Source organism: Glandiceps talaboti, chromosome 9 (assembly GCF_964340395.1).
Source record: "Glandiceps talaboti chromosome 9, keGlaTala1.1, whole genome shotgun sequence".
In the NCBI taxonomy this organism is placed as follows: domain Eukaryota; kingdom Metazoa; phylum Hemichordata; class Enteropneusta; family Spengelidae; genus Glandiceps; species Glandiceps talaboti.
The window spans coordinates 16,154,477-16,179,222 of NC_135557.1; the positions used below are offsets into that span (position 1 = coordinate 16,154,477).

Consider the following 24,746-nt stretch of genomic DNA (forward strand, 5'->3'; position numbering starts at 1 on the left):
AACTCCGCGCTGTTCTGTTCTGTTCTGTTTTGGTTGGTTGGTTGGTTGGTTGGTTGGTTGGTTGTTTTTGTTTTTTGATACATAACAGAAGTGGACAAGGTGAACTCATATGCTGTATTTGTTAAGCATTTTCTAGAAATAGTTTAACTATACTATGCTACAATTAAGATTAACTATAAAAAAAAATTGTAGTTCGCCATTCTCGAATAACATTCCAAAAACTTCCCTACAAAACATACTATATCACATCATAATTAGCTTATGGCTTAAAAAAATTTCATTCTTGTGACCACTGCGAATTCAGCAATAATTATGATTTCCACCTGTTACTGCATTATTTACGGATAAGCGTAACCGATTAACATTTAAAGTGTCTAATTAGCATTTTAACAATTTTCAATGAATAGACTGTGGTCTGATCGAAAAAACTTATGCTTCAGTTACAAACTAGTCCACTTTTAACACCAGGCTTTCGCTTTAAACTTGTCACTACACCACCTACGTAGACTATATTGACCACTAATTAACAGATAAGTAATTGTTCCATTTTTATATATTTGTGATGAAAAGTCTGTGTGTGTGTGTGTGTATGTGTGTGTGTGTCTGTCTGTCTGTCTGTCTGTCTGTCTGTCTGTCTGTCTGTTTGTTTGTATGTGTGTGTCACCATTTTCTAAAAAAACGACTATCTCAATTCAAACGAAATTTTGTAGACATGTTCCCTAGGGTAATAGTAAGAACTTATTAGGTTTTGGTAAATATCCTGTGGATATTGATGAGCAATTAATAGTTTTCGGTAATTAGACTATATCTCAAGAATGCACACTTCAAATTCATTATAACTTAGTATATACATTTGCGATACCTATGCGCATCTGTCCTGAAAATATTATATTAGCATTTAGTTTTGATAAGATACTGGCATAATTTCTGTAGGCCACAAAAAAGAAAAAAATGTTTCTAGTCAGGAAATTGGTAAAAATGGCGCCGGTGCATGGTGACACGATTTTGCGTGCTCTTAGTATTTTTCTTTTGGTATGGTTATTCATCATTCAATCATCGGGAATCTATACCTATGAACAAGAGGAACTCCTTGTGCTCTGTACCAGCAGTGATGAGCCGAGTGAGGATGGGCTACAAACTAATATCGCTGGGACTTACTGCTAGTTTAATCGCACACTGTTCAGCTTTTATCCAACTGCAGTCCACACTCTTAATGAATCAATTTAAGTTCTCTGTTAATGCATCAATCTCGTGTTAGGAGTCCTCTACAGAAAATTGTTTTTGTAATTTTTTCATTACACGCAAAATCAATGCACATTTCATTATATATGTATCAGTATATATATGACAATAAAACACATCAAACACATATCAAATGTTGTCTAAAGTGGTGCGACTGTATCACCATTTTCATAAAAAAGGACTGGCTCAATAGAGAACTTGCAACCCGCCATGTTGAATGTTGCAGCATGGGAAATGTGATAATAAATACTGATAAATTAGTATTGTAAACAATACTGTTACATTGTTTGCAACCACGTATGGTCAATTCATAGTTTACCCTGATTATTGTGGGAGGGTTTTTCATCGGTAGCTTCAGATTAGGTGTTAAGATAACCACAGATAATCCCATAGTCCTTTGCGTCTGAGCAGGTTCAGTCTGGATTGCAAGTTCCCTATTCGAACTAAATTAAGTACACGTGTTCCGTAGGGTAGTGGCAAGAACTGATTAGGTTTCGGTAAACATACCGTAAATATTAATGAGTAATTTACTTAATGGTTTTCGGTAACTTAGGCTAGATCTCAAGAATGCACGCTTCAAATTCAACATAAAGTGGTACATACATTTGCGATACCAAAGCACACCGTTTCTGAAAATATTATTGATGTAGCATTTACTTTTAATATGTCATTGGCATATTTTCAGTAGGCCACAAAAAAAGAAAAAAAATTGTTTCTAGTCAGGAAATGTTGTCTACAGTGGTGCGACGATGTAATTTTTTTTAACATTCTCAACAAATTTTACTCAATCTACTTATCATTGCAGTTACTGTTCTTTTTATTTAGTACTTTACAGCAAGTGTGTATGTGGGGCAGATGTCATAGGCTTGTTCATGATTAGTTCTGCAGTTGTCTTCACTGAAGTGGCAATTAATGTAGGGAGAGTTACTTTTGTGTTTTCCTTTTCATCTACAGACTGAATTTGCTGGACAAACATGAAAAACAAATTGACGCGGGAAGGGAGGGGGAGTGTTTAAGTGGTGAGCGCTGACCAGAAACAATTCTTCTACGGTGAGTGCTATGCTACAACATTCTATAAAGCTTCACATTACATGTTCTGGTTGGCCAAGAGATTGCTACAGCAAGGGGCAAACAACAACCAATGCGAAAAAACTTATTGCATATATTCTGTTGTATTCCAACAATTGTCAGTAGGAACGAAAATCTCAAAACTTTGCCCTTACGGAATCAGTTTAAATCTGATTAGTGAATATATCTTTGGTTAGTTGATGAAAAAAAATGTTCCAGTTGCAGCTAGTGCAGGTTTAAGCAACTGATAGTGTGTTATCCATTATATAAATGAGCTTAATGGGAGAGCTTGATGAAGTGTTTATACCGTGTATCAGCCAGTACATGTGTTAATAGCAGATTTCCGGGTTCAAATCCATGTTATGCGATAGAGCGCCCTCTGTCAACGAACAGAGTGTAGGGGAAGATTTTTATCAAGCTCTACAGGACTGGTCGCCCTTATCTTCTTAAATGGGCTTGACTTTGGTATTTTGCGCGAATATCGTTACTGTGCCCTGCCGTATAGAGAGACTATTACAAGTTAGTATATGTATGCGCTGGTTATGTACATATTCATTTCTATAAAAATGTCCATCTTAGTTGGGTCTTATTTGTTTCCTACGATTAGGTATAGAGGAATTTTATATCAGAACTAGGTGGTCATGAAAAATTGTTGTAGTATGTTCGGGCAAACAAAACACTAAAACAATTAAATGGAAGTCACTATGCCTTGTATAAGTTGGCTGAGGTACTACACAGAAAAACAAATCGTGATCGGATATATGGATAGTCACAATTATCATTTTCAATGCAAGTCGATGGAAAATTTTAGAATCCTATGCAAAAGACATTAACAGAAGAACTGTTCAATATCTTCATGTTTCTTATACTGGCAGTAAACTGATAAATAACTTGAATCATGCTGCATGTACTGAGTTTTTGCGGAAAATGTCAAAAGATTAAGTTAATTATCGGACGTACGTTGCAATCAGGGAGTCACCTGACATTCGTTGTTACTAACTATTCATAGAGGTGCATTGTTTTGTATGATATGCTGATTAGTGTGCCACTTTGTGGCACAAGTGAAATGAAATATTCAAACGACTCACTAGGTATATTGCTTTTAAAGTGGCAACAGCTTAGTTTGTAAACTTTTTACTCAAATGAAAATACTTACATAAAACCTCCATTAAACAATTCTAGTATAATATTAAGCCGATGCATATTTTCTATGACATTGCAGTTGTTTTCTGGCATTACTAGAACAGTTGGTGCATAGTAGGAATTTACTCGGCATTTTTCATACGTATAATGAATTACGTCATTGAATCTTTTGTACGTTAGATCTTAATACCAGGTTTGAGTTCTATCAATTGCAAGTGATGATTAGGTATGCTTCGGTAAGTAGAATTCTACGAGTAACTGTTACATATGCAGCAAATTGCATCTCAAAAGGTATAAACTCAACCTGTGTCCCTTTAATGTGAAGGAATGTGAAAACGTTTGTACACGACATACACTTTCGACATCGACACAAATGCCTTCAAAGTTTGTTTATATTTAGATCATGTGATATTAAGTGAGTGCTAAATGTATGTAAAAAGATTAAAATGAAGGGGTTATTTTTCTAGCAAAATATCCATTCAAAATAATTGTTTAGAAAGAAAATTCAAATAACCTGAAACCATGACTTCCTTCATTTATAACCCATGTGATCGAAGGGACAATAGGTATTGTTCAATAAGAAACACAGTTTATTATCAAGTCGTGTTGTTTGATTTTAAAATGACGAACAGATGCTATTAATAATAGTCATAACAGAACAACTCGATTTATTGATTCCCTTAAAATGATATCGAATAAAATTGAAGGGAAATCCACACCCATTCCATATATTGGAACATTTCCAGGAAAAGTTCAAGGTAAACAACATTAAAGAATGGAGCTTTAACTTGCCATGGTGCAGTCGTTTTAAATTAATTTATGGGTGACGTTGGGTTATTATGTTATCAAAATTCAAGGAACTGAACTAAACTAATTAAGATTTAAATCGTCATACGATGACCGTACCTCTGTAGCAATGTAACATTTCCAGATTTCCCTCCCAAATTTCGTAATCGAAAGTCTTGTCCTTGTATTTAAAAATTCAAAGTCTGATATCAGTATGACTTATAGACAACGTACGAAACGATATCATATTGAATGTTACCAATTTTTTGCACGATTATACAATGAATATTACAACCAGTGGGAGTCCTCAGACATGGACAACACCCAGATACAGTGATTTTCAACGTCTGAAACAGCGATTTTAGGTGGCCATGTATCTTTACTTACAGAAATGTTCTCTGGTCTAGCTTCATCATCTATATCTATACAAGTATAATATTTTAGATCTGATGAAAATTTTACAATTCTAGCATTATAGCAATCACATACGTAAATATTGTCCTTCCGGTCTACGTCTATCCCTGTGGGGCCACTCATTTGACCATTACATGTACCACCAAACGAAAACAGAAATGTCAAATCGCTATCGAATACATTAATACAATCATTACCATAGTCAGAAGTGAGAATTTGACGTTTGCTATTTACTACTACATACCAGCATTCTGCATTATTGAACTCAACTACATTCATGACTCTGTATACGATGTCTGGTGATTCTAAATCATAGCCAAGCCTTGTTAGTTTATCACCATTAATTGTTGTTACATATAGTGAATCAGCCATAAGACATATATCGAATGGTTTGATACCCAAAGAATCATCAACCATAATTCTTGTAGTTTGACTATGTTTATCATAAATGGTAATTTTTTCGTTGTACATGTCGGTGAGAAAGTACATATTATCATTCGATATTGATACATTCAACGGGTAAAATATTTCTTTAAACTGATTGTCAAATGTAATGTTATCAATGCACTCATATTTTGAGTCTAAAATAAATAGTTGATTAGGATGGTGATCTATAACGACCAGATGACCATCACATGTCCATGTGACACCCGTAGGAAAGGAAAACTGTTTTTTCCCTCGTCCAGTTTCTTTTTCCACTACCCATGGTGTCGATAATCCTATAGGAAAATTGGAAAATACAACTTTTGTTAATCAGACATATTTAACAATGTAGACAATTATAAAACACTACAATTAGAAAGCAAAACTGGTATTGTATGTTAAACACGACTGCTACTACATACAGTTAAAAAAAATCAACAGCTTTATCACTAGGAATGTGCAGGATATGAATATCATATTATATTAGGGATGAAATAATCCGTGCACACTTTTGGTAATAATACTATATAATAATAATAATAATAATAATAATAATAATAATAATAATAATAATAATAATAATAACATATACGATTATATAAGGCTACTAAACTCCATTTGTTGACTGACATTACAAATATTCGTGTCAATGATTCTGATTAGTATACAGAATATTAATATTTTGGAATTGAATTCATATTTCCACTAACACAAATTGTGAATAAAACAGTTATCATCAAATGCATCTTATGTATTATGTTGTTTATTATATACATAGACCCTCATATTTCCATGGTGTGACGTCAACATACAGTAATATGTAATCCATACATGTCATATTACTATATACTATATACTTTGAATTATTTGTAAACATCATCAACCTGTACAGTTATGATCTATTTTATTGTTTGAAAATATGGTTTCCTTTCTATTCATGGATTGCCGAACATCATACATCATCATCAGTGTAAACAGCGAACAAATACACCTCTATCGCTTTTCGAAATTTCTTACAGCCACTAACGTATGGCAAGCCGTTTTACTTATATATTTAATGATATCAGCAATGATTTTAACACATATTTAAAGGCCCGTATTTCAATCCCGGGTCACCGCATTAGGGACTACTCCACCCAGTACACAGCGTCTTATCTGAGCGGATTAACACTCACGTCACCGTGTCCACATATCAATGACAACGATCAAACATTTACTAATCCTGTTATGACAGACACTGTTTCTGCCTGAACCAAAATCATTTATAGTAACAACGGACATCGGAATCATTTCACTGCGTTGCTAGTCGTTGTGATACTCGAACTTATTATGTACAGGCTCGCAACGAAACGGCCATATACACATTGAGCTTGAAAGTTCGGCCGACACAGTATACAGCGACTGTGCAGTGTGCGCATTATACCATAGACAATGGATGGCAGTTGTCTACTGCATATAACACTTTTGACTCGACAGAGGTGGTAATTTTGTTTCATTGTAATGTGTCATAATTATGTAACACATATAGTTTTATAAATAAAAGAATGAATTTCACGAAAAAGAACCTATTGTATGTTTGTTCAAAGATCGGAATACAAATGTACCGGGGAGACAGCTGTGTTGACGTATCACACAACAATGCACTAGCGATGGCAAAGGAACTGTCTGAAGTAAATCGCTGTTTTGTTTATCGTTCATTGCAATGTCCCGAAAGGGTTGAACGGGCCAATTTTATAACTTTACCACTGTACAGTGAATCAAAATATGGAGCTTGGACGACAGCGTATGAATATAACGGGGTGTGCTGTACGCCGGGGATGTACGTACGTGGCAGGGTGGAGCCGAAGACAATTGCACTTACAGCTACACGACTTTTGCAATTGAAACTCATGATCCAAAAAATCTGTTTCGGCACCATTTTGAATAGTATTCTGCCTTCTTTCCTTGTATATTTTTGTCCAGACGCGTTACATTATTTTCTGTTGATGCAGCATGTACTATGTGTATCATAACACGGAAAGTCGGGTTGACGTCATGCTCAGTTTAGATTGAGATGATCGTCATACTGCCACTTCCAACGACATGGTGAAAAAGAATGCTTTGTTACATGTAATCAATTCAAAATAATACGCAGATAATAGGCGGAAAAAACCCCAAAATTTACTTCTTTAAAAAAAAGATTTACAGGTTCGTTATTATTTCGGGGGAGTTTGAATTTATTGTGTGATTTGGCACGCTAGGTATGTGTAACAGGGTGTATCGGCCAGCAACGACAGTGGTATCGATATCGGTGACGAGGCCTCGGCCATCAATGACAGTGGTATCGGGGACGATCTGCAAGATCAAAACAACGACATTGCTTTGCATCAAAACGAATGTCCGCACTGCCTTTGCTACCCGTGTGTCACAACATACCGACAAGACTTGCTTGGTATGGGCCAGGAACCTTGTGACGAAAATGTTTTGGTTCGCCATCGGCTCTACCGAAAGTATTGGAATATGCTCGACCGAAGAAATGCGTGGAACGATCCACGCTACTTACATAGGAAGCAGCAACTAATGCAGGCTGATGATGTTGCCATCAGTCGTAGGGAAGTGATGCCTAAATGCGTCACTTCGCAGGTACGGTCTCTTTATCAAAATTTACCCGGTGTGCCGTACAGAGGTCATAGCTGGGCGTAAGCTCGGTCTAACCGAACGGCTGAAAAACCACAAACCAAACGGCCCTTTTCAGGGCCACCACATCCTCCAAAAAGAGTGTACCTTACCTAAACTACACGTTCATGTTTTGCGTATGTCGGTGTTGTCATTTGTTAGCAATTTTATTCTAATTTGAGATCAAAACACCTTTCTAATTGGTTTTCTACTTGAAATGGTACTCCCATTACCAAAAAATAAAACCCAAACAGAAAGACAATCACACACACACACACACACACACACACACACACACACACACACACACACAGACAAACAAACACAAAATAGTCACATTTCTACCACTGTATACTTTTGCCTTGTCGCCGGACCGTACTTCTGATTTGATCATTACCGTTACGTTATTATGGTAGGTAGAGGTAAATAATCTAGCGAATTGATTATCGAGATACTACCAACCCCCCAGGGAGTTACGCAAACGTTTACACAGTATTTGAGTGACAGCTGTTTGGACGCTTCTAACCTAACATTTCGCCACATACCACATGACAACATACATCAAATTTCGCTCCCAGATCATCATAATTTACAAAACAATTCACACAGGCACCTCTTCTACATATTTATAATTCATTTTGGGATACATTTAGAGTAAATGCTCGGGAAATAGCCGTGATTTTGACAGTTTTCTTGGAGCTCCCAGGCGATGTTAGGAGTACGAGAGGCTTTGCATAAATGAGCGTCCCTACTGTAATCCTCCTTTTATAGTCGATACGGGCCTTTAATGATATCAGTAAATGATTTGATAATATCATCAAATATTTAGTGATATCAACAAATATTTGATAATATCAAATCATTTACTGATATCATTAGAGGACATCTAATGATATCATCAAATAGAGGACATTTAATAATATCATCAATTCATTTAATGATATCACCAATTCATTTAATGATATCATCAATTCATTTCATGATATCATCAATTCATTTAGTGATATCATCAATTCATTTAATGATATCATCAACTCATTTAATGATATCAATTCATTTAATGATATCATAAATTCATTTAATGATATCTTAAATTCATTTAGTGATACCATCAATTCATTTAATGATACCATCAATTCATTTAATGATATCATCAATTCATTTCATGATATCATCAATTCATTTAGTGATATCATCAATTCATTTAATGATATCATCAACTCATTTAATGATATCAATTCATTTAATGATATCATAAATTCATTTAATGATATCTTAAATTCATTTAGTGATACCATCAATTCATTTAATGACATCAATTCATTTAATGATATCATCAATTCATTTAATGATATCTTAAATTCATTTAGTGATATCATCAATTCATTTAATGATATCATCAATTCATTTAATGATATCATCAACTCATTTAATGATATCATCAATTCATTTAGTGATATCATCAATTCATTTAGTGATATCATCAATTCATTTAATGATGTCATCAACTCATTTAATGATATCAATTCATTTAATGATATCATAAATTCATTTAATGATATCTTAAATTCATTTAGTGATACCATCAATTCATTTAATGATATCAATTCATTTAATGATATCATAAATTCATTTAATGATATCTTAAATTCATTTAGTGATATCATCAATTCATTTAATGATATCATCAATTCATTTAATGATACCATCAATTCATTTAGTAATATCAATTCATTTAATGATATCAATTCATTTAGTAATATCAATTCATTTAATGATATCAATTCATTTAATAATATCAATTCATTTAATGATATCATCAATTCATTTAATGATATCATCAATTCATTTAATGATACCATCAATTCATTTAATGATATCACCAATTCATTTAGTGATACCATCAATCCATTTAATAATATCATCAATTCATTTAGTGATATCATCAATTCATTTAATAATATTATCAATTCATTTAGTGATATCATCAATTCATTTAATGATACCATCAATTCATTTAATGATATCATCAATTCATTTAGTGATATCATCAATTCATTTAATGATATCATCAATTCATTTAATGATATCATCAATTCATTTAGTGATATCATCAATTCATTTGATGATATCATCAATTCATTTAATGATATCATCAATTCATTTAGTGATATCATCAATTCATTTAATGATACCATCAATTCATTTAGTAATATCAATTCATTTAATGATATTATCAATTCATTTAATGATATCAATTCATTTAATGATATCATAAATTAATTTAATGATATCATCAATTCATTTAATGATATCACCAATTCATTTAATGATATCATCAATTCATTTCATGATATCATCAATTCATTTAGTGATATCATCAATTCATTTAATGATATCATCAACTCATTTAATGATATCAATTCATTTAATGATATCATAAATTCATTTAATGATATCTGAAATTCATTTAGTGATACCATCAATTCATTTAATGATACCATCAATTCATTTAGTAATATCAATTCATTTAATGATATCAATTCATTTAATAATATCAATTCATTTAATGATATCATCAATTCATTTAATGATATCATCAATTCATTTAATGATACCATCAATTCATTTAATGATATCACCAATTCATTTAGTGATACCATCAATTCATTTAATAATATCATCAATTCATTTAGTGATATCATCAATTCATTTAGTGATATCATCAATTCATTTAGTGGTATCAGCAATTCATTTAATGATATCAGCAATTCATTTAATGATATCATCAATTCATTTAGTAATGTCAATTCATTTAATGATATCATCAATTCAATTAGTGATATCATCAATTCATTTAGTGATATCATCAATTCATTTAATGATATCATCAATTCATTTAATGATACCATCAATTCATTTAATAATGTCATCAATTCAATTAGTGATATCATCAATTCATTTAGTGATATCATCAATTCATTTAGTGATATCATCAATTCATTTAATGATACCATCAATTCATTTAATGATATCATCAATTCATTTAGTGATATCATCAATTCATTTAATGATATCATCAATTCATTTAATGATATCATCAATTCATTTAGTGGTATCATCAACTCATTTAGTGATATCATCAATTCATTTAGTGATATCATCAATTCATTTAATGATACCATCAATTCATTTAGTAATAGCAATTCATTTAATGATATTATCAATTCAATTAGTGATATCATCAATTCATTTAGTGATATCATCAATTCATTTAATGATATCATCAATTCATTTAATGATATCATCAATTCATTTAATGATACCATCAATTCATTTAATAATGTCATCAATTCAATTAGTGATATCATCAATTCATTTAGTGATATCATCAATTCATTTAGTGATACCATCAATTCATTTAGTGATATCATCAATTCATTTAGTGATACCATCAATTCATTTAATGATATCATCAATTCATTTAATGATATCATCAATTCATTTAATGATACCATCAATTCATTTAGTGATATCATCAATTCATTTAGTGATACCATCAATTCATTTAATGATATCATCAATTCATTTAGTGATATCATCAATTCATTTAGTGATACCATCAATTCATTTAATGATACCATCAATTCATTTAATGATATCACCAATTCATTTAGTGATACCATCAATTCATTTAATAATATCATCAATTCAGTTAGTGATATCATCAATTCAGTTAGTGATACCATCAATTCATTTAATAATATCATCAATTCATTTAATGATATCATCAATTCATTTAGTGATATCATCAATTCATTTAATGATATCATCAATTCATTTAATGATACCATCAATTCATTTAGTAATATCAATTCATTTAATGATATCATCAATTCATTTAATGATATCAATTCATTTAATGATATCATCAATTCATTTAGTGATATCATCAATTCATTTAATGATATCATCAATTCATTTAATGATATCATCAATTCATTTAATGACATCAATTCATTTAATGATATCATCAATTCATTTAATGATACCATCAATTCATTTAGTAATATCATCAATTCGTTTAATAATATCATCAATTCAATTAGTGATATCATCAATTCATTTAATAATATCATCAATTCATTTAGTGATATCATCAATTCATTTAATAATATAATCAATTCATTTAATGATATCATCAATTCATTTAATAATATCATCAATTCATTTAGTGATATCATCAATTCATTTAGTGATATCATCAATTCATTTAGTAATAGCAATTCATTTAATGATACCATCAATTCATTTAGTAATAGCAATTCATTTAATGATATCATCAATTCAATTAGTAATATCAATTCATTTAATGATATCATCAATTCAATTAGTGATATCATCAATTCATTTAGTAATAGCAATTCATTTAATGATATCATCAATTCAATTAGTAATATCAATTCATTTAATGATATCATCAATTCATTTAGTGATATCATCAATTCATTTAGTAATATCATCAATTCATTTAGTAATATCAATTCATTTAATGATATCATCAATTCAATTAGTAATATCAATTCATTTAATGATATCATCAATTCAATTAGTGATATCATCAATTCATTTAGTAATAGCAATTCATTTAATGATATCATCAATTCATTTAGTAATATCAATTCATTTAATGATATCATCAATTCATTTAGTGATATCATCAATTCATTTAGTAATAGCAATTCATTTAATGATACCATCAATTCATTTAGTAATAGCAATTCATTTAATGATATCATCAATTCATTTAGTAATATCAATTCATTTAATGATATCATCAATTCAATTAGTGATATCATCAATTCATTTAGTGATATCATCAATTCATTTAATGATATCATCAATTCATTTAATGATACCATCAATTCATTTAATAATGTCATCAATTCAATTAGTGATATCATCAATTCATTTAGTGATATCATCAATTCATTTAGTGATATCATCAATTCATTTAATGATACCATCAATTCATTTAATGATATCATCAATTCATTTAGTGATATCATCAATTCATTTAATGATATCATCAATTCATTTAATGATATCATCAATTCATTTAGTGATATCATCAACTCATTTAGTGATATCATCAATTCATTTAGTGATATCATCAATTCATTTAATGATACCATCAATTCATTTAGTAATAGCAATTCATTTAATGATATTATCAATTCAATTAGTGATATCATCAATTCATTTAGTGATATCATCAATTCATTTAATGATATCATCAATTCATTTAATGATATCATCAATTCATTTAATGATACCATCAATTCATTTAATAATGTCATCAATTCAATTAGTGATATCATCAATTCATTTAGTGATATCATCAATTCATTTAGTGATACCATCAATTCATTTAATGATATCACCAATTCATTTAGTGATACCATCAATTCATTTAATAATATCATCAATTCAGTTAGTGATATCATCAATTCATTTAGTGATACCATCAATTCATTTAATAATATCATCGATTCATTTAATGATATCATCAATTCATTTAGTGATATCATCAATTCATTTAATGATATCATCAATTCATTTAATGATACCATCAATTCATTTAGTAATATCAATTCATTTAATGATATCATCAATTCATTTAATGATATCAATTCATTTAATGATATCATCAATTCATTTAGTGATATCATCAATTCATTTAATGATATCATCAATTCATTTAATGATATCATCAATTCATTTAATGACATCAATTCATTTAATGATATCATCAATTCATTTAATGATACCATCAATTCATTTAGTAATATCATCAATTCGTTTAATAATATCATCAATTCAATTAGTGATATCATCAATTCATTTAATAATATCATCAATTCATCAATTCATTTAGTGATATCATCAATTCATTTAGTGATATCATCAATTCATTTAGTGATATCATCAATTCATTTAATGATATCATCAATTCATTTAATGATATCATCAATTCATTTAATGACATCAATTCATTTAATGATATCATAAATTCATTTAATGATATCAATTCATTTAATGATATCAATTCATTTAATGATATCATCAATTCATTTAGTGATATCATCAATTCATTTAATGATACCATCAATTCATTTAGTAATATCATCAATTCGTTTAATAATATCATCAATTCAATTAGTGATATCATCAATTCATTTAATAATATCATCAATTCATTTAGTGATATCATCAATTCATTTAATAATATCATCAATTCGTTTAATAATATCATCAATTCAATTAGTGATATCATCAATTCATTTAATAATATCATCAATTCATTTAGTGATATCATCAATTCATTTAATGATATCATCAATTCATTTAATGATATCATCAATTCATTTAATAATATCATCAATTCATTTAGTGATATCATCAATTCATTTAGTGATATCATCAATTCATTTAGTGATATCATCAATTCATTTAGTAATAGCAATTCATTTAATGATATTATCAATTCATTTAATGGTACCATCAATTTATTTAATAATATCATCAATTCATTTAATGATATCAATTCATTTAATGATATCATCAATTCATTTAGTGATATCATCAATTCATTTAATGATATCATCAATTCATTTAATGATATCATCAATTCATTTAATGACATCAATTCATTTAATGATATCATCAATTCATTTAATGATACCATCAATTCATTTAGTAATATCATCAATTCGTTTAATAATATCATCAATTCAATTAGTGATATCATCAATTCATTTAATAATATCATCAATTCATTTAGTGATATCATCAATTCATTTAATAATATCATCAATTCGTTTAATAATATCATCAATTCAATTAGTGATATCATCAATTCATTTAATAATATCATCAATTCATTTAGTGATATCATCAATTCATTTAACGATATCATCAATTCATTTAATGATATCATCAATTCATTTAATCATATTATCAATTCATTTAACGATATCATCAATTCTTTTGATGATATCATCAAATCGACCAATTTGCCGATATTATCAATTTCATTTAATGATATCAGCAAATTATTTGATTCGATGATATCATCAAATATTTGATGATATCATCAAATGCCGACCAAAAAGTAAAACGGCTTGCATTCTAACTTACCAGGCCATGGTAACAGTACAACATTGTAAAACCTCCAATTGTGATAGTTGCGCAACGCAGTGAAATTGTTGTCCGTTAAATTCAACTATAGATATAATTTTTTAATGACTTTTGACAAAGTGTTTTCAACGTTTTACATTGCCAGTGTTAGTGTTCTTAGTGTATGACTCTGAGCCGAGTTCTAGGCTTAAGCGGTGTAGGCATTTGTTCGTTACTAGACATTAGTCAGTATTTCGGTATGTCACATTGTTTCTGATGAAAGTGTTTATATTTTGTCAAAGAATTAATCACTGCTCTTGACAAACGTCCCATCGTTGGCAGAATGTTCCCTACCTGAATGTCTGTGGTGTAATTTTACTGATCTCGACATATAAGTATAGCGACGGCAGCTGTCCCAATAGCGACTACATTCTGAAAACTGAATGAACAGCTGAGCCCTGTAGCCCCATCACTTCATAAAATTAATGCTCGTTCATCGTAAGTTTGAGATTATTTTAGTTTAAAATTGTCATCACGAATTATAGTAGGTCTATGTATATAATAAATAGATAATATCCCGGTATTTCACATTCGTGCTACGTCATTTCCGACTCATGATTCCCCTATGGCTTCTGTATCGGCTCGGAGGGATACAGCCGACATGAGGGGAATCATTCATCCTCGATGACGTAGCACTCATTCGGAATACCGGGAGAGAATATACAAATAATCTTAGCCAGTTGCGTGCAGAATTCATTCATGAATTCCTAAATTATTGAAAAAGCAACTTAATTTTACCTTGAAATTCTTTCCTAACTTCTATTTTCCCAAAAGTTGGTATATCCAGAGGTTGCGTATTGTCCGGCGCCGACAGATGAGTCTTGATAGTATCTTGTGGCGTTTTTAGTTGACATTGTAATTGCTTGATCCTATCCTCCTTTGTCTTCAGTTGTATATTAAGTGAATTAATTTGTTCAGTTTGGTCTGTTTTATTTTTAGTGTATTCACTAATCTGTTTCTTTAGTTGCAGATTCAGTTGTTTCTGTGTGGATAGTGAAGAATTTGCTTGCTGTAGTTGATTTTGCGAACACCATGGGACTATATCAAACATGTTCAAACATATCGTGCTGAGGTCAGTACTCTTCCTTGACAATGATAAACTTCTACATAGTAAGGCATCGCTACTTGAATTGATACATCTTCTGCCGTGAACTTTGAAATGGTGCATCATTCCTGGGAATGAGATATAATTTTATTACTGATGTAGATTAAATGAAAGAATATTCGTGTGAGATATAAAATAACATACTTGTTTTATGAATGACAAGTTTCATGACATTAGGATTTAATTACAGCATAGTTGTTCTACTTAGTGATATAGTTGGGATTAAGTCATTTCACATTCGAATACCTTTAATATTAATTTGTTGAAAGTGCAGTGGGTATAGTGTATATAAGTCCTTTGCAGTATTACAATTATTTCAGTTGATTCGGAGCCAATCTTGGTGGTTTGCCAATTTCACATGAGTTGATGATCTATGATCGTTAGGCTCTTATTTCTATACTGTATGTTAGCTAGTAGCATGTAACCAAGTAAATGTGGAACATGGGTCGATCACCTGAAGGCTTCAGATTACCACATTCTTAAGTCAGTTTATGTGTCTCCTTAAAGGGGGTATATTACTACAATACAAGTTTAAATTAGTTTATATACATATATAAACAATTTGGTCATTGAGTGAAATGAATTAAACTTTTTGGTCTACAATTCTTCCCAAATTATGCAAATAATAAACTTGTGTATTGATTTCTTCATACCTCTAGAAGTTTCACACCACTAATAATGTAATCTTCTGTGTACACAATTTGATTGGCATTACATTTAATATTGGTCAGATAAATGCAACGACAATGTGTGTCTGGAAAACTATAGAGTCAAATCTTAATATTCCCATGATATATATAAGTATTGACTATACCTGGAATATTTAATTTTACGTTGCCAACTTTAACAACCACGTATCGTTTGATCCCAAATAAAAATAGCACATTCTGTCTTTTCCTCAGGATTTTCTTTAATGGTTCAGTCACTTTTACAGAGAGTTCCAAAATATCACAACTGTGAGTTCTGTATCTTGTACACAGCTTGGCACTGAAAAGCCGTAGAAGTTTCTTTTTATGTGATGGCTTAAATCCTTTGTTAGTATCTACTTCAAGTAACAGAATGCCATTTCCTGCCAAAAAAGAGAAAATACAGATCAATGGAATCAAGAGTTTTCCCCAACAATTGTACAAAAAAAAATATTTCTGGAGTATATTAAGTTACAGCTATCTCTCCAACTAAATTATATTAAATTTACGTTCTTTGACGTAAAAGTAAACAATCGAATTGAAAGGTTATTTTGGTAAATACAACTGGAAATGCTGCGGAATCATCCTGAATGTTTTTATTTATTGTTTGCGAAAGACAAAAATAAAAGGATACTCCTACAATGCAGTTACAATCGGACGTAAATGAATGTTTACATGGTAAGAACAAGACAGATGCAAGAAGCAATAAATGGGAAGTTGTGATCAAATTGACTCCAGTGAAAGAACGCTCCATCTCCTCTCTTTGGCTTGACGCTGCTTGGTAAATGGTTCATTGGTACACAGGTTTCATAACTAAAGATGTACAGAAAATAAATTGACAGACAGTGCTGAATGCAGGTTTTGAATTTTCAGTAAGGGTGGCCCAAACTGGTATTGTTCGAATTGGAAATGAAAGACATGCAAGTACTAGTGTCAGACACATTCGTTTGTCTCTACAATAGACTGGAGGTTTATTTAAAATCAAAGTAACCAATGTAAAGTTTATTGTAATTTTAAATCATACATTACCTGTTGAGACTGAAGGTTTGAAAATTACCAGAACAATGATAACAAAAATTAGGTTCATCAAATATAACGGATCAATCCATTGTAGAAACCCTGGCCATATTTCATCTTTATATTGTTGATTTAAACCTAAATGGAAGAGACACAACATAATTCCTGTTAATTAATTTATATATAGCTGGAGAGTAGCTGTGACACACATAAGTGAAAACACGAAGTTTTGCAAATGACTGAAATTTATGTATGTATGTATGTATGTATGTATGTATGTATGTATGTATGTATGTATGTATGTATGTATGTATGTATGTATGTATGTATGTATGTCGGATTACTTGTATGTAGGTGATTCACTGCTTGATATTATCCAAACTACAAAGTGTATTGTGATTTATACTAAATATAGGGAGTCTTCAGTATGTACAAGTGAGTGGTGAGGGCCATACATGTATGTATGTATGTATGTATGTATGTATGTATGTATGTATGTATGTATGTATTTATACATGTATGTATGTATGTATGTATGTATGTATGTATGTATGTAACTATGTATGTATGTATGTATTGTATGTATGTATGTATGTATGTATGTATGTATGTATGTATGTATGTATGTATGTATGTATGGATGTATGTATGTATGTATGTATGTATGTATGTATGGATGGATGGATGGATGGATGGATGGATGGATGGATGTATGTATGTATGTATGTATGTACATGTGTATGTATGTATTTATACATGTATGTATGTATGTATGTATGTATGTATGTATTTATGTATGTAACTATGTATGTATGTATGTATGTATTGTATGTATGTATGTATGTATGTATGTATGTGTTTATGTATGTATGTATGTATGTATGTATGTATGTATGTATGTATGTATGTATGTATGTATGTATATATGGATGTATGTATGTATGTATGTATGTATGGATGGATGGATGGATGGATGGATGGATGTATGTATGTATGTATGTGTGGACCGATTGCCTTGGTATTTGGTGGGGGACATTACTTTTTGTGTCTCGTTGGGAAATTGTTCAAAGCAAGACGATCGCATCACAGGTGTGTGATGTGGTTCACAAATGTCATTTTTAGTTTTAAAAAACTTGAAAACTACTGAGCAGATTGGTGGGAACATTCTTAGGGGTGTGTAGATTAAGATTTGTTCATGACATGATGATTCAATCAGTGATATGCAAATTATGGCTAAAAGATGAAGAAATAGATGAAGAAATATTAAGCATATAATTATCTCATCGGTGATATGCAAATTAGGTGTAAAAAATGTGAATTTTGGTCAAATATTTATATCTCACAAAGTACTTGGCCAATAAGACTGAAATTTGGTGAGATGTTTGTAGAATTGTTATTCTGTAAAGTTTATTTAATACATTTTGACACAAATTGCCGTAGCAACCATGACTACGCCCTTAGCAACCACCAAATGCCAATATATTTTGCTAAAATGATAACATCATCTGGTAGACAATTGAGTAAACGTTTAAACCGGAGGTTTTCGATCTCACAGTTCGTGGGGTGTTTGGATAACATTTGGTTAAGTTTTTCGTGGTATAAACCCTAATTGCCAAAGGTTCGTTAATTATGCAAATCAGCAATTAATTGATAGCGCTAAATTTCATTAAGAACTGCCATATCTCTGTATGATCAATATATTAGGCAAGTTTCATCAAATTTGATAAAGTCCTTCAGGATGCATAACTTTAGTTACAGACATTCATTAGTTATACAAATTAGCCCTTAAATAACTTGATACAAGTTGACGAATTTTAGTGCTTTTATATCGTTGTATGATCCATAGATGTAGCAAGTTTCATTGAATTTGGTGAAGCCGTTCTGCATATATAGCACCATTTATAAAATCATTAACTGTGCAAATTGACATTAATTATGAGAGCCCCTCCCACCAAAAACTAATCATAAACTGATAATGCCATATAGTAAATTGCAGAATATTTTCAGTACTTTTTGAGATATCAGTGGAAAAAATTATGCACAAAGACACAGACACGCAGAGACAGACAGACAGACAGCTGCGACATGAGCTCGCATACGGGAGCTAAAAATATGAAAATCTCCCTATCAATCATAACCAAGACAATAGCAACAGCCAAAAGATGGTGTATTTCACAAAGATAGCAACAGGGATTCTTAGACAAGCGAACAAACAATCAAAATGTTTAAGCAAATATGCCCAGCAACAAAACCACGTCTATAGGAACAGCCGAACTATTGCATATATTGCAAAGATAACAATAGGGATTAATAAACAATTGAACATTCAAAAAATGTATGTAAATTTGCCTAGAAACAAGACGGTGCCCATAGCAACAGCCAAATGATTATATATATTGTAAAGATAACAACAGGGAATTATAATAGACGAATGACTAAATGTTCAAAAATGTATGTCAATGTGCCTAGCAACAAGACCACGCCTATAGCAACAGCCATACGATCATGTATATCACAAAGGTACTATCTTGGATGGATAGGCAACTGGATAACCATTCAGCAATGAACACCTATACCTAGCATGGATCAGCATATGGATAAACATTTTCTTAAAGTGTATAGTTGTGCTACAATGCCATTGGCGCTATTTTTACATTGTGTCTTGCAGTTTCTTAGTAGCTATATGTATGGCTTTAACATACTCACTTTCATTATTAGCATTGGCAGAAGTAATATATGTCTTCCAATCCAAATTCAATTCTTGTTTCCATATTTCATCATGTCCTGTACAGAAGAAAAATACACACCTTTTAATCAAAAGATTAGGCAGATTCAAAACCTAAATATGTCCGTTCTTTTATTTGGAGTATTTCTGAACTTGTTAACACTCAATATGCTTCCTTTCAATGAGATACACTTCATCTGTATTGACAGTGATGTCTTCCTCTGTTACTTCATTGTCATAAATGGTTTCGGTTTCTATATATATGCCTCCATCTCCAAAATGGAAAAAGAGAACAGCTAATGCATCCCATGTCACAATTAACAGATTGTATGCATGTCTGCACAATGGAATTTACACCAATTTGGAGCCGTCAAGTAAATAATAGTGCAATTGCCTTGTAGCACCTGTATGGCAAACCTGTCGTCCTTTCACTTTCATTTGAACACATTCTATCTACACACCCTCAATGATGTCTGAACTAAAGACCCAGGTAATCAATCTGGTAGTTTTCGACTTTATGTGGCTCACGTACGTACATACAGACAGACAGACAGACATACAGACAGACACAGACAGACAGACAGACAGACAGACAGACAGACAGACAGACAGACAGACAGACAGACAGACAGACAGACAGATAAAAAGACAAAAAGACTTAAAGACACACATACATATAGCACCTCTGAACCCCTGTTTAGTTTGGTTTAAATGGCCTACTTCATTAAGTCAATTTGCATTGTAGCAAACTATCTAATTCAAAAATGTTATCCAAAAAAGCTGCCAAAAAAGACAATTCATATCAACTTGGCATGAACAGTCTGAATAGACTCTGCCCAAGGCACATGAACAGTAAATCAAACGTCAGGACAATCTGACTACCAGTTTCAGAGAAGATATCATTTTTCACCAAAATTACTAAAAAATAGCATAGAATATGATTCATATTGATTTGGAATGAACAAATCTGAACAAAGTCTCCTCAAGGCACACGTCAACGCAATCCAACAGTCAATTTTTGAGAAGAAGATGGAAATAAATAAATAAGTTGACAGACGACCGACAATGACAGAGAGTCAACCTTCCCCCACTATGACAACAATTTGAGCAGAGCTGCCGTCTGTACAATACTAATGTTAATGTTGGTGCTTCCATTCTATGGCACTGGAAACATATATAATCTGGTAACGTCCTGAATAAGGATACATATCTTGTATAGCTTGTTCATGTATCATTTAATCTTAAATTTGCATACTATCCAGTTACTTACGTTCAAGGAGAAAAGCACCAGTGTGATGAAAAGTTAACTCTTCCTTAAAAATATCTTCTTCAACGACATATTCTCTCTGATTTCTTATCTTCCCATCTCCTGTAAAGTGAAAGAACATAAACTTACACTGCTTTATTGAACGATTTGATATGTATGAACATATAAGACTGATATTGTATTAAAACCGAGACGCTTGTCAGCATATGTATTAAGAGAGTTAATAATACCAAGTCTGGTGTCACATAACTCAGAAAATCCCTGTTGGTGTAATTATTATGCAACGTTTGACATTAACAATCTAATTAACGAAATTGTACCAATATTTTATTCTGTAATATTGTATTAACTTATACAGTGTTGTCTGGAAGGGCCAAAGGAATGATCCATATCTTGTCCATCCACATTGATTAACATTTACATTTCTGACACATGGATTAGGAAGTTGAATACACACTAGCTCAATTCAAATATCAACACCAGTATTATCTAAAGTACGTAATTGTTTCTTTTTTAAGGGGGAATTGACCTTTAACTGTGACACCATATTGACGTTGAAATGTGAATACTTTCAATTATTTCAAACTTTTCGAAGGTATTCATATTTGTACATCTATTTTATGAAAGTAAGTATTCAAGTCAGTCACTGGCTTGACATTGAATTCGATTTCAATAACAAGGTTTTTGTGTGTCCCCACATGTTTAGGGGTACGGTAATGCGCTAGTTAGACACTTTCAACATTGAACATCTGCACGGTCAATGTGTAACTTCTTTATAGGGTCACCTTGCTTGTGTGTACTCCTTTTTCTAAGACACAAGCAATGACTTTGACCTCAATTGTACGATATTACTTCACCATGATGATGTTTTATTCATATAGACACCATTGAAGTCTATCAATACAGTGTTATCCTTGACGTTTTGAAGAACAGTTCTTTGACAAATTTAAGGAGATACGACATGCAAATGACACATATTTTCATTTCATCTTCCCCTAAACCTGACACACGTTTCACTGCATAAGTGGGGGACAGCTACGATATTTATTTTAGGTAGAAGTAAGTGTTAAACGGAACAAGTGCGAGGCTAAGTCAATCCTAGCTGATTCCCTTTCACCAACTGTTCATCGCGCAATTTCTCTCAAAATAAGGAAATAACATTATTTAAAGCAACCATAAATAGACCCGCTATACACCGGAATAGGGAATTCTGGGTATGCAAACAGTCGACGTGCTCAATTACGTATGTTTACGTCACGGAAAGTTTTAGCGCATGCATCTACATATGTCAGTGTCACATATACGCTCTTATGGGCACTGGGGACGTAGGCATAACTAATTGAGCACCTCCATCGATTGCTTACCCGGAATCCCTATCCCAGTGTACAATGCGTCTGTTCCTGGCTAATTTGGGATATTATTTGTCGCTTATTTTTCGAGTAATCGCGCAATGTAGAGTCTATTGCTCGTTAAAAATAGTGGTTCAGTGCTTAGGCCTAAAACATTGTTTGGTTCCGATTACGCTTAATTTTCGAATAGGTAGGGCAGATAGATTTTCTTTTTTTGTGTGTTTTTTTGTGTGGATTGTGTATTTCATGTGTGAGTGTCTAGTTCAGATAGTTATGCTTTCCGTTGTTTTCCATATTGTTTCTATGTCGTTGGTTACTTCCCATCAGAGGTATACTCACAACAGATTAGAAAAACAGTTACTATTTCTTGCGAGATTTCACAATGTTCACGAATACGTAAAGCAAATTTCAGGGTTTGCAGTGCAAAAGTAGATGGGGTCTTCTACGGCATAAGAATGAAAACAAGCTATAATTTATAATATATTGGATATTTTCACCACTCACACTATAATTTGAATAATAGACTTTGTTAAACTGATGCTATGAGATTTGCTATGATTATGAAGATGAAAATGTGTCCATTGCAAGAAACATTGATGAGCTATTATTAGTAGCTTAGATTAGTATTATTATGTTAATTAAACTTATAATATGCTACTCACTCTGTATAAAGAAATCTTCTATCTCTTTAAATTTATTTGGTTCATAGGTGACTTGTAGTTTGGGTTGTATGTTTAGTTTTGCAGATTTCTCTCTCATTTCACCAGTTATCAACAATACTTCCAACTCTTCAGCAAAACAAATGCTCTTTCTGTAAATTGCTCAAGATGTCATAAACAATTAATATTTCGAATGGAAATATTACATCACCTGATTTAATAGAAGGTCCCAATATTACAACAATAACGACGACAAACATTAGGTTTGTCACATACAGTGGGTCAATCCAGTTTATAAACCATCGCCATCGTATCCATTGATGTTGTTGATTCGTAGAGTCTACTGGCAAAGCGAAGAAATTCACTCAAACAAAACGGAAAAAATCACCAATGTTTTGTTCATTTGATGAGATGTTTCAATCTCCATGGCAGAGCGCTTCTCAAAATCTTTGCAAGCGTAACATTACATGAGCAAGTCCTAGAATGAACAGTAATGTATGATATTGCGCAAAAACAAATCTTTTCAAACTCTTATTCTTATCAAAATATGTAAGATGCAGAAAATTATATTTTTATTACATCGATCCTAAATTTTGACACCGTTTTCCCTTCATAAGTGATAAGATAGATATAAGATTTACTTTTAAAGATGCAGAAGTATTATATAGTTAGAAACTGTGTTTTTCTACGAAAAACTAATAACGTGAATGCCGGTCGTGAATGGGCTCCGTTCTACACGCGTTCCAAGCAAGAACGTCTTGACTCTGGATTTCAAAACATAATTAATATTGATATGGGAGCTAGCGCCTATGACGACATACTTACATTGATCGTAGACATGAAAGTCAGCACCATCCCTGGCTATCCAAGTTTTTGTATGTGCTTGTTCATCATAGCCTGTTAAAAGGTAAGTAAAAAGAATTAACGTACACACATGCTTTTATGCAAATTACAGACAAAAAGCAAAT

At 31.5% G+C, this 24,746-nt stretch overlaps 1 protein-coding gene across 3 annotated transcripts in view; it reads right to left on the minus strand.

Annotated features, from left to right (window-relative positions):
- Window positions 1–4,121: 4,121 nt before the first annotated feature.
- LOC144440077 (uncharacterized) overlaps window positions 4,122–24,746 on the minus strand; it is a 31,746-nt gene continuing 11,121 nt past the window's right edge. For all 3 annotated transcript variants that reach the window (XM_078129325.1, XM_078129326.1, XM_078129323.1), the window contains 8 exons: window positions 24,604–24,675; window positions 23,990–24,118; window positions 21,774–21,872; window positions 20,485–20,562; window positions 17,791–17,916; window positions 16,890–17,144; window positions 15,709–16,143; window positions 4,122–5,372 (listed from right to left, as the gene is read on the minus strand). In XM_078129325.1, the coding sequence (XP_077985451.1) occupies window positions 4,528–5,372; window positions 15,709–16,143; window positions 16,890–17,144; window positions 17,791–17,916; window positions 20,485–20,562; window positions 21,774–21,872; window positions 23,990–24,118; window positions 24,604–24,675 (2,039 nt within the window). In that variant the 3' untranslated portion in view covers window positions 4,122–4,527. The remainder of the gene's footprint in view (window positions 5,373–15,708; window positions 16,144–16,889; window positions 17,145–17,790; window positions 17,917–20,484; window positions 20,563–21,773; window positions 21,873–23,989; window positions 24,119–24,603; window positions 24,676–24,746) is intronic.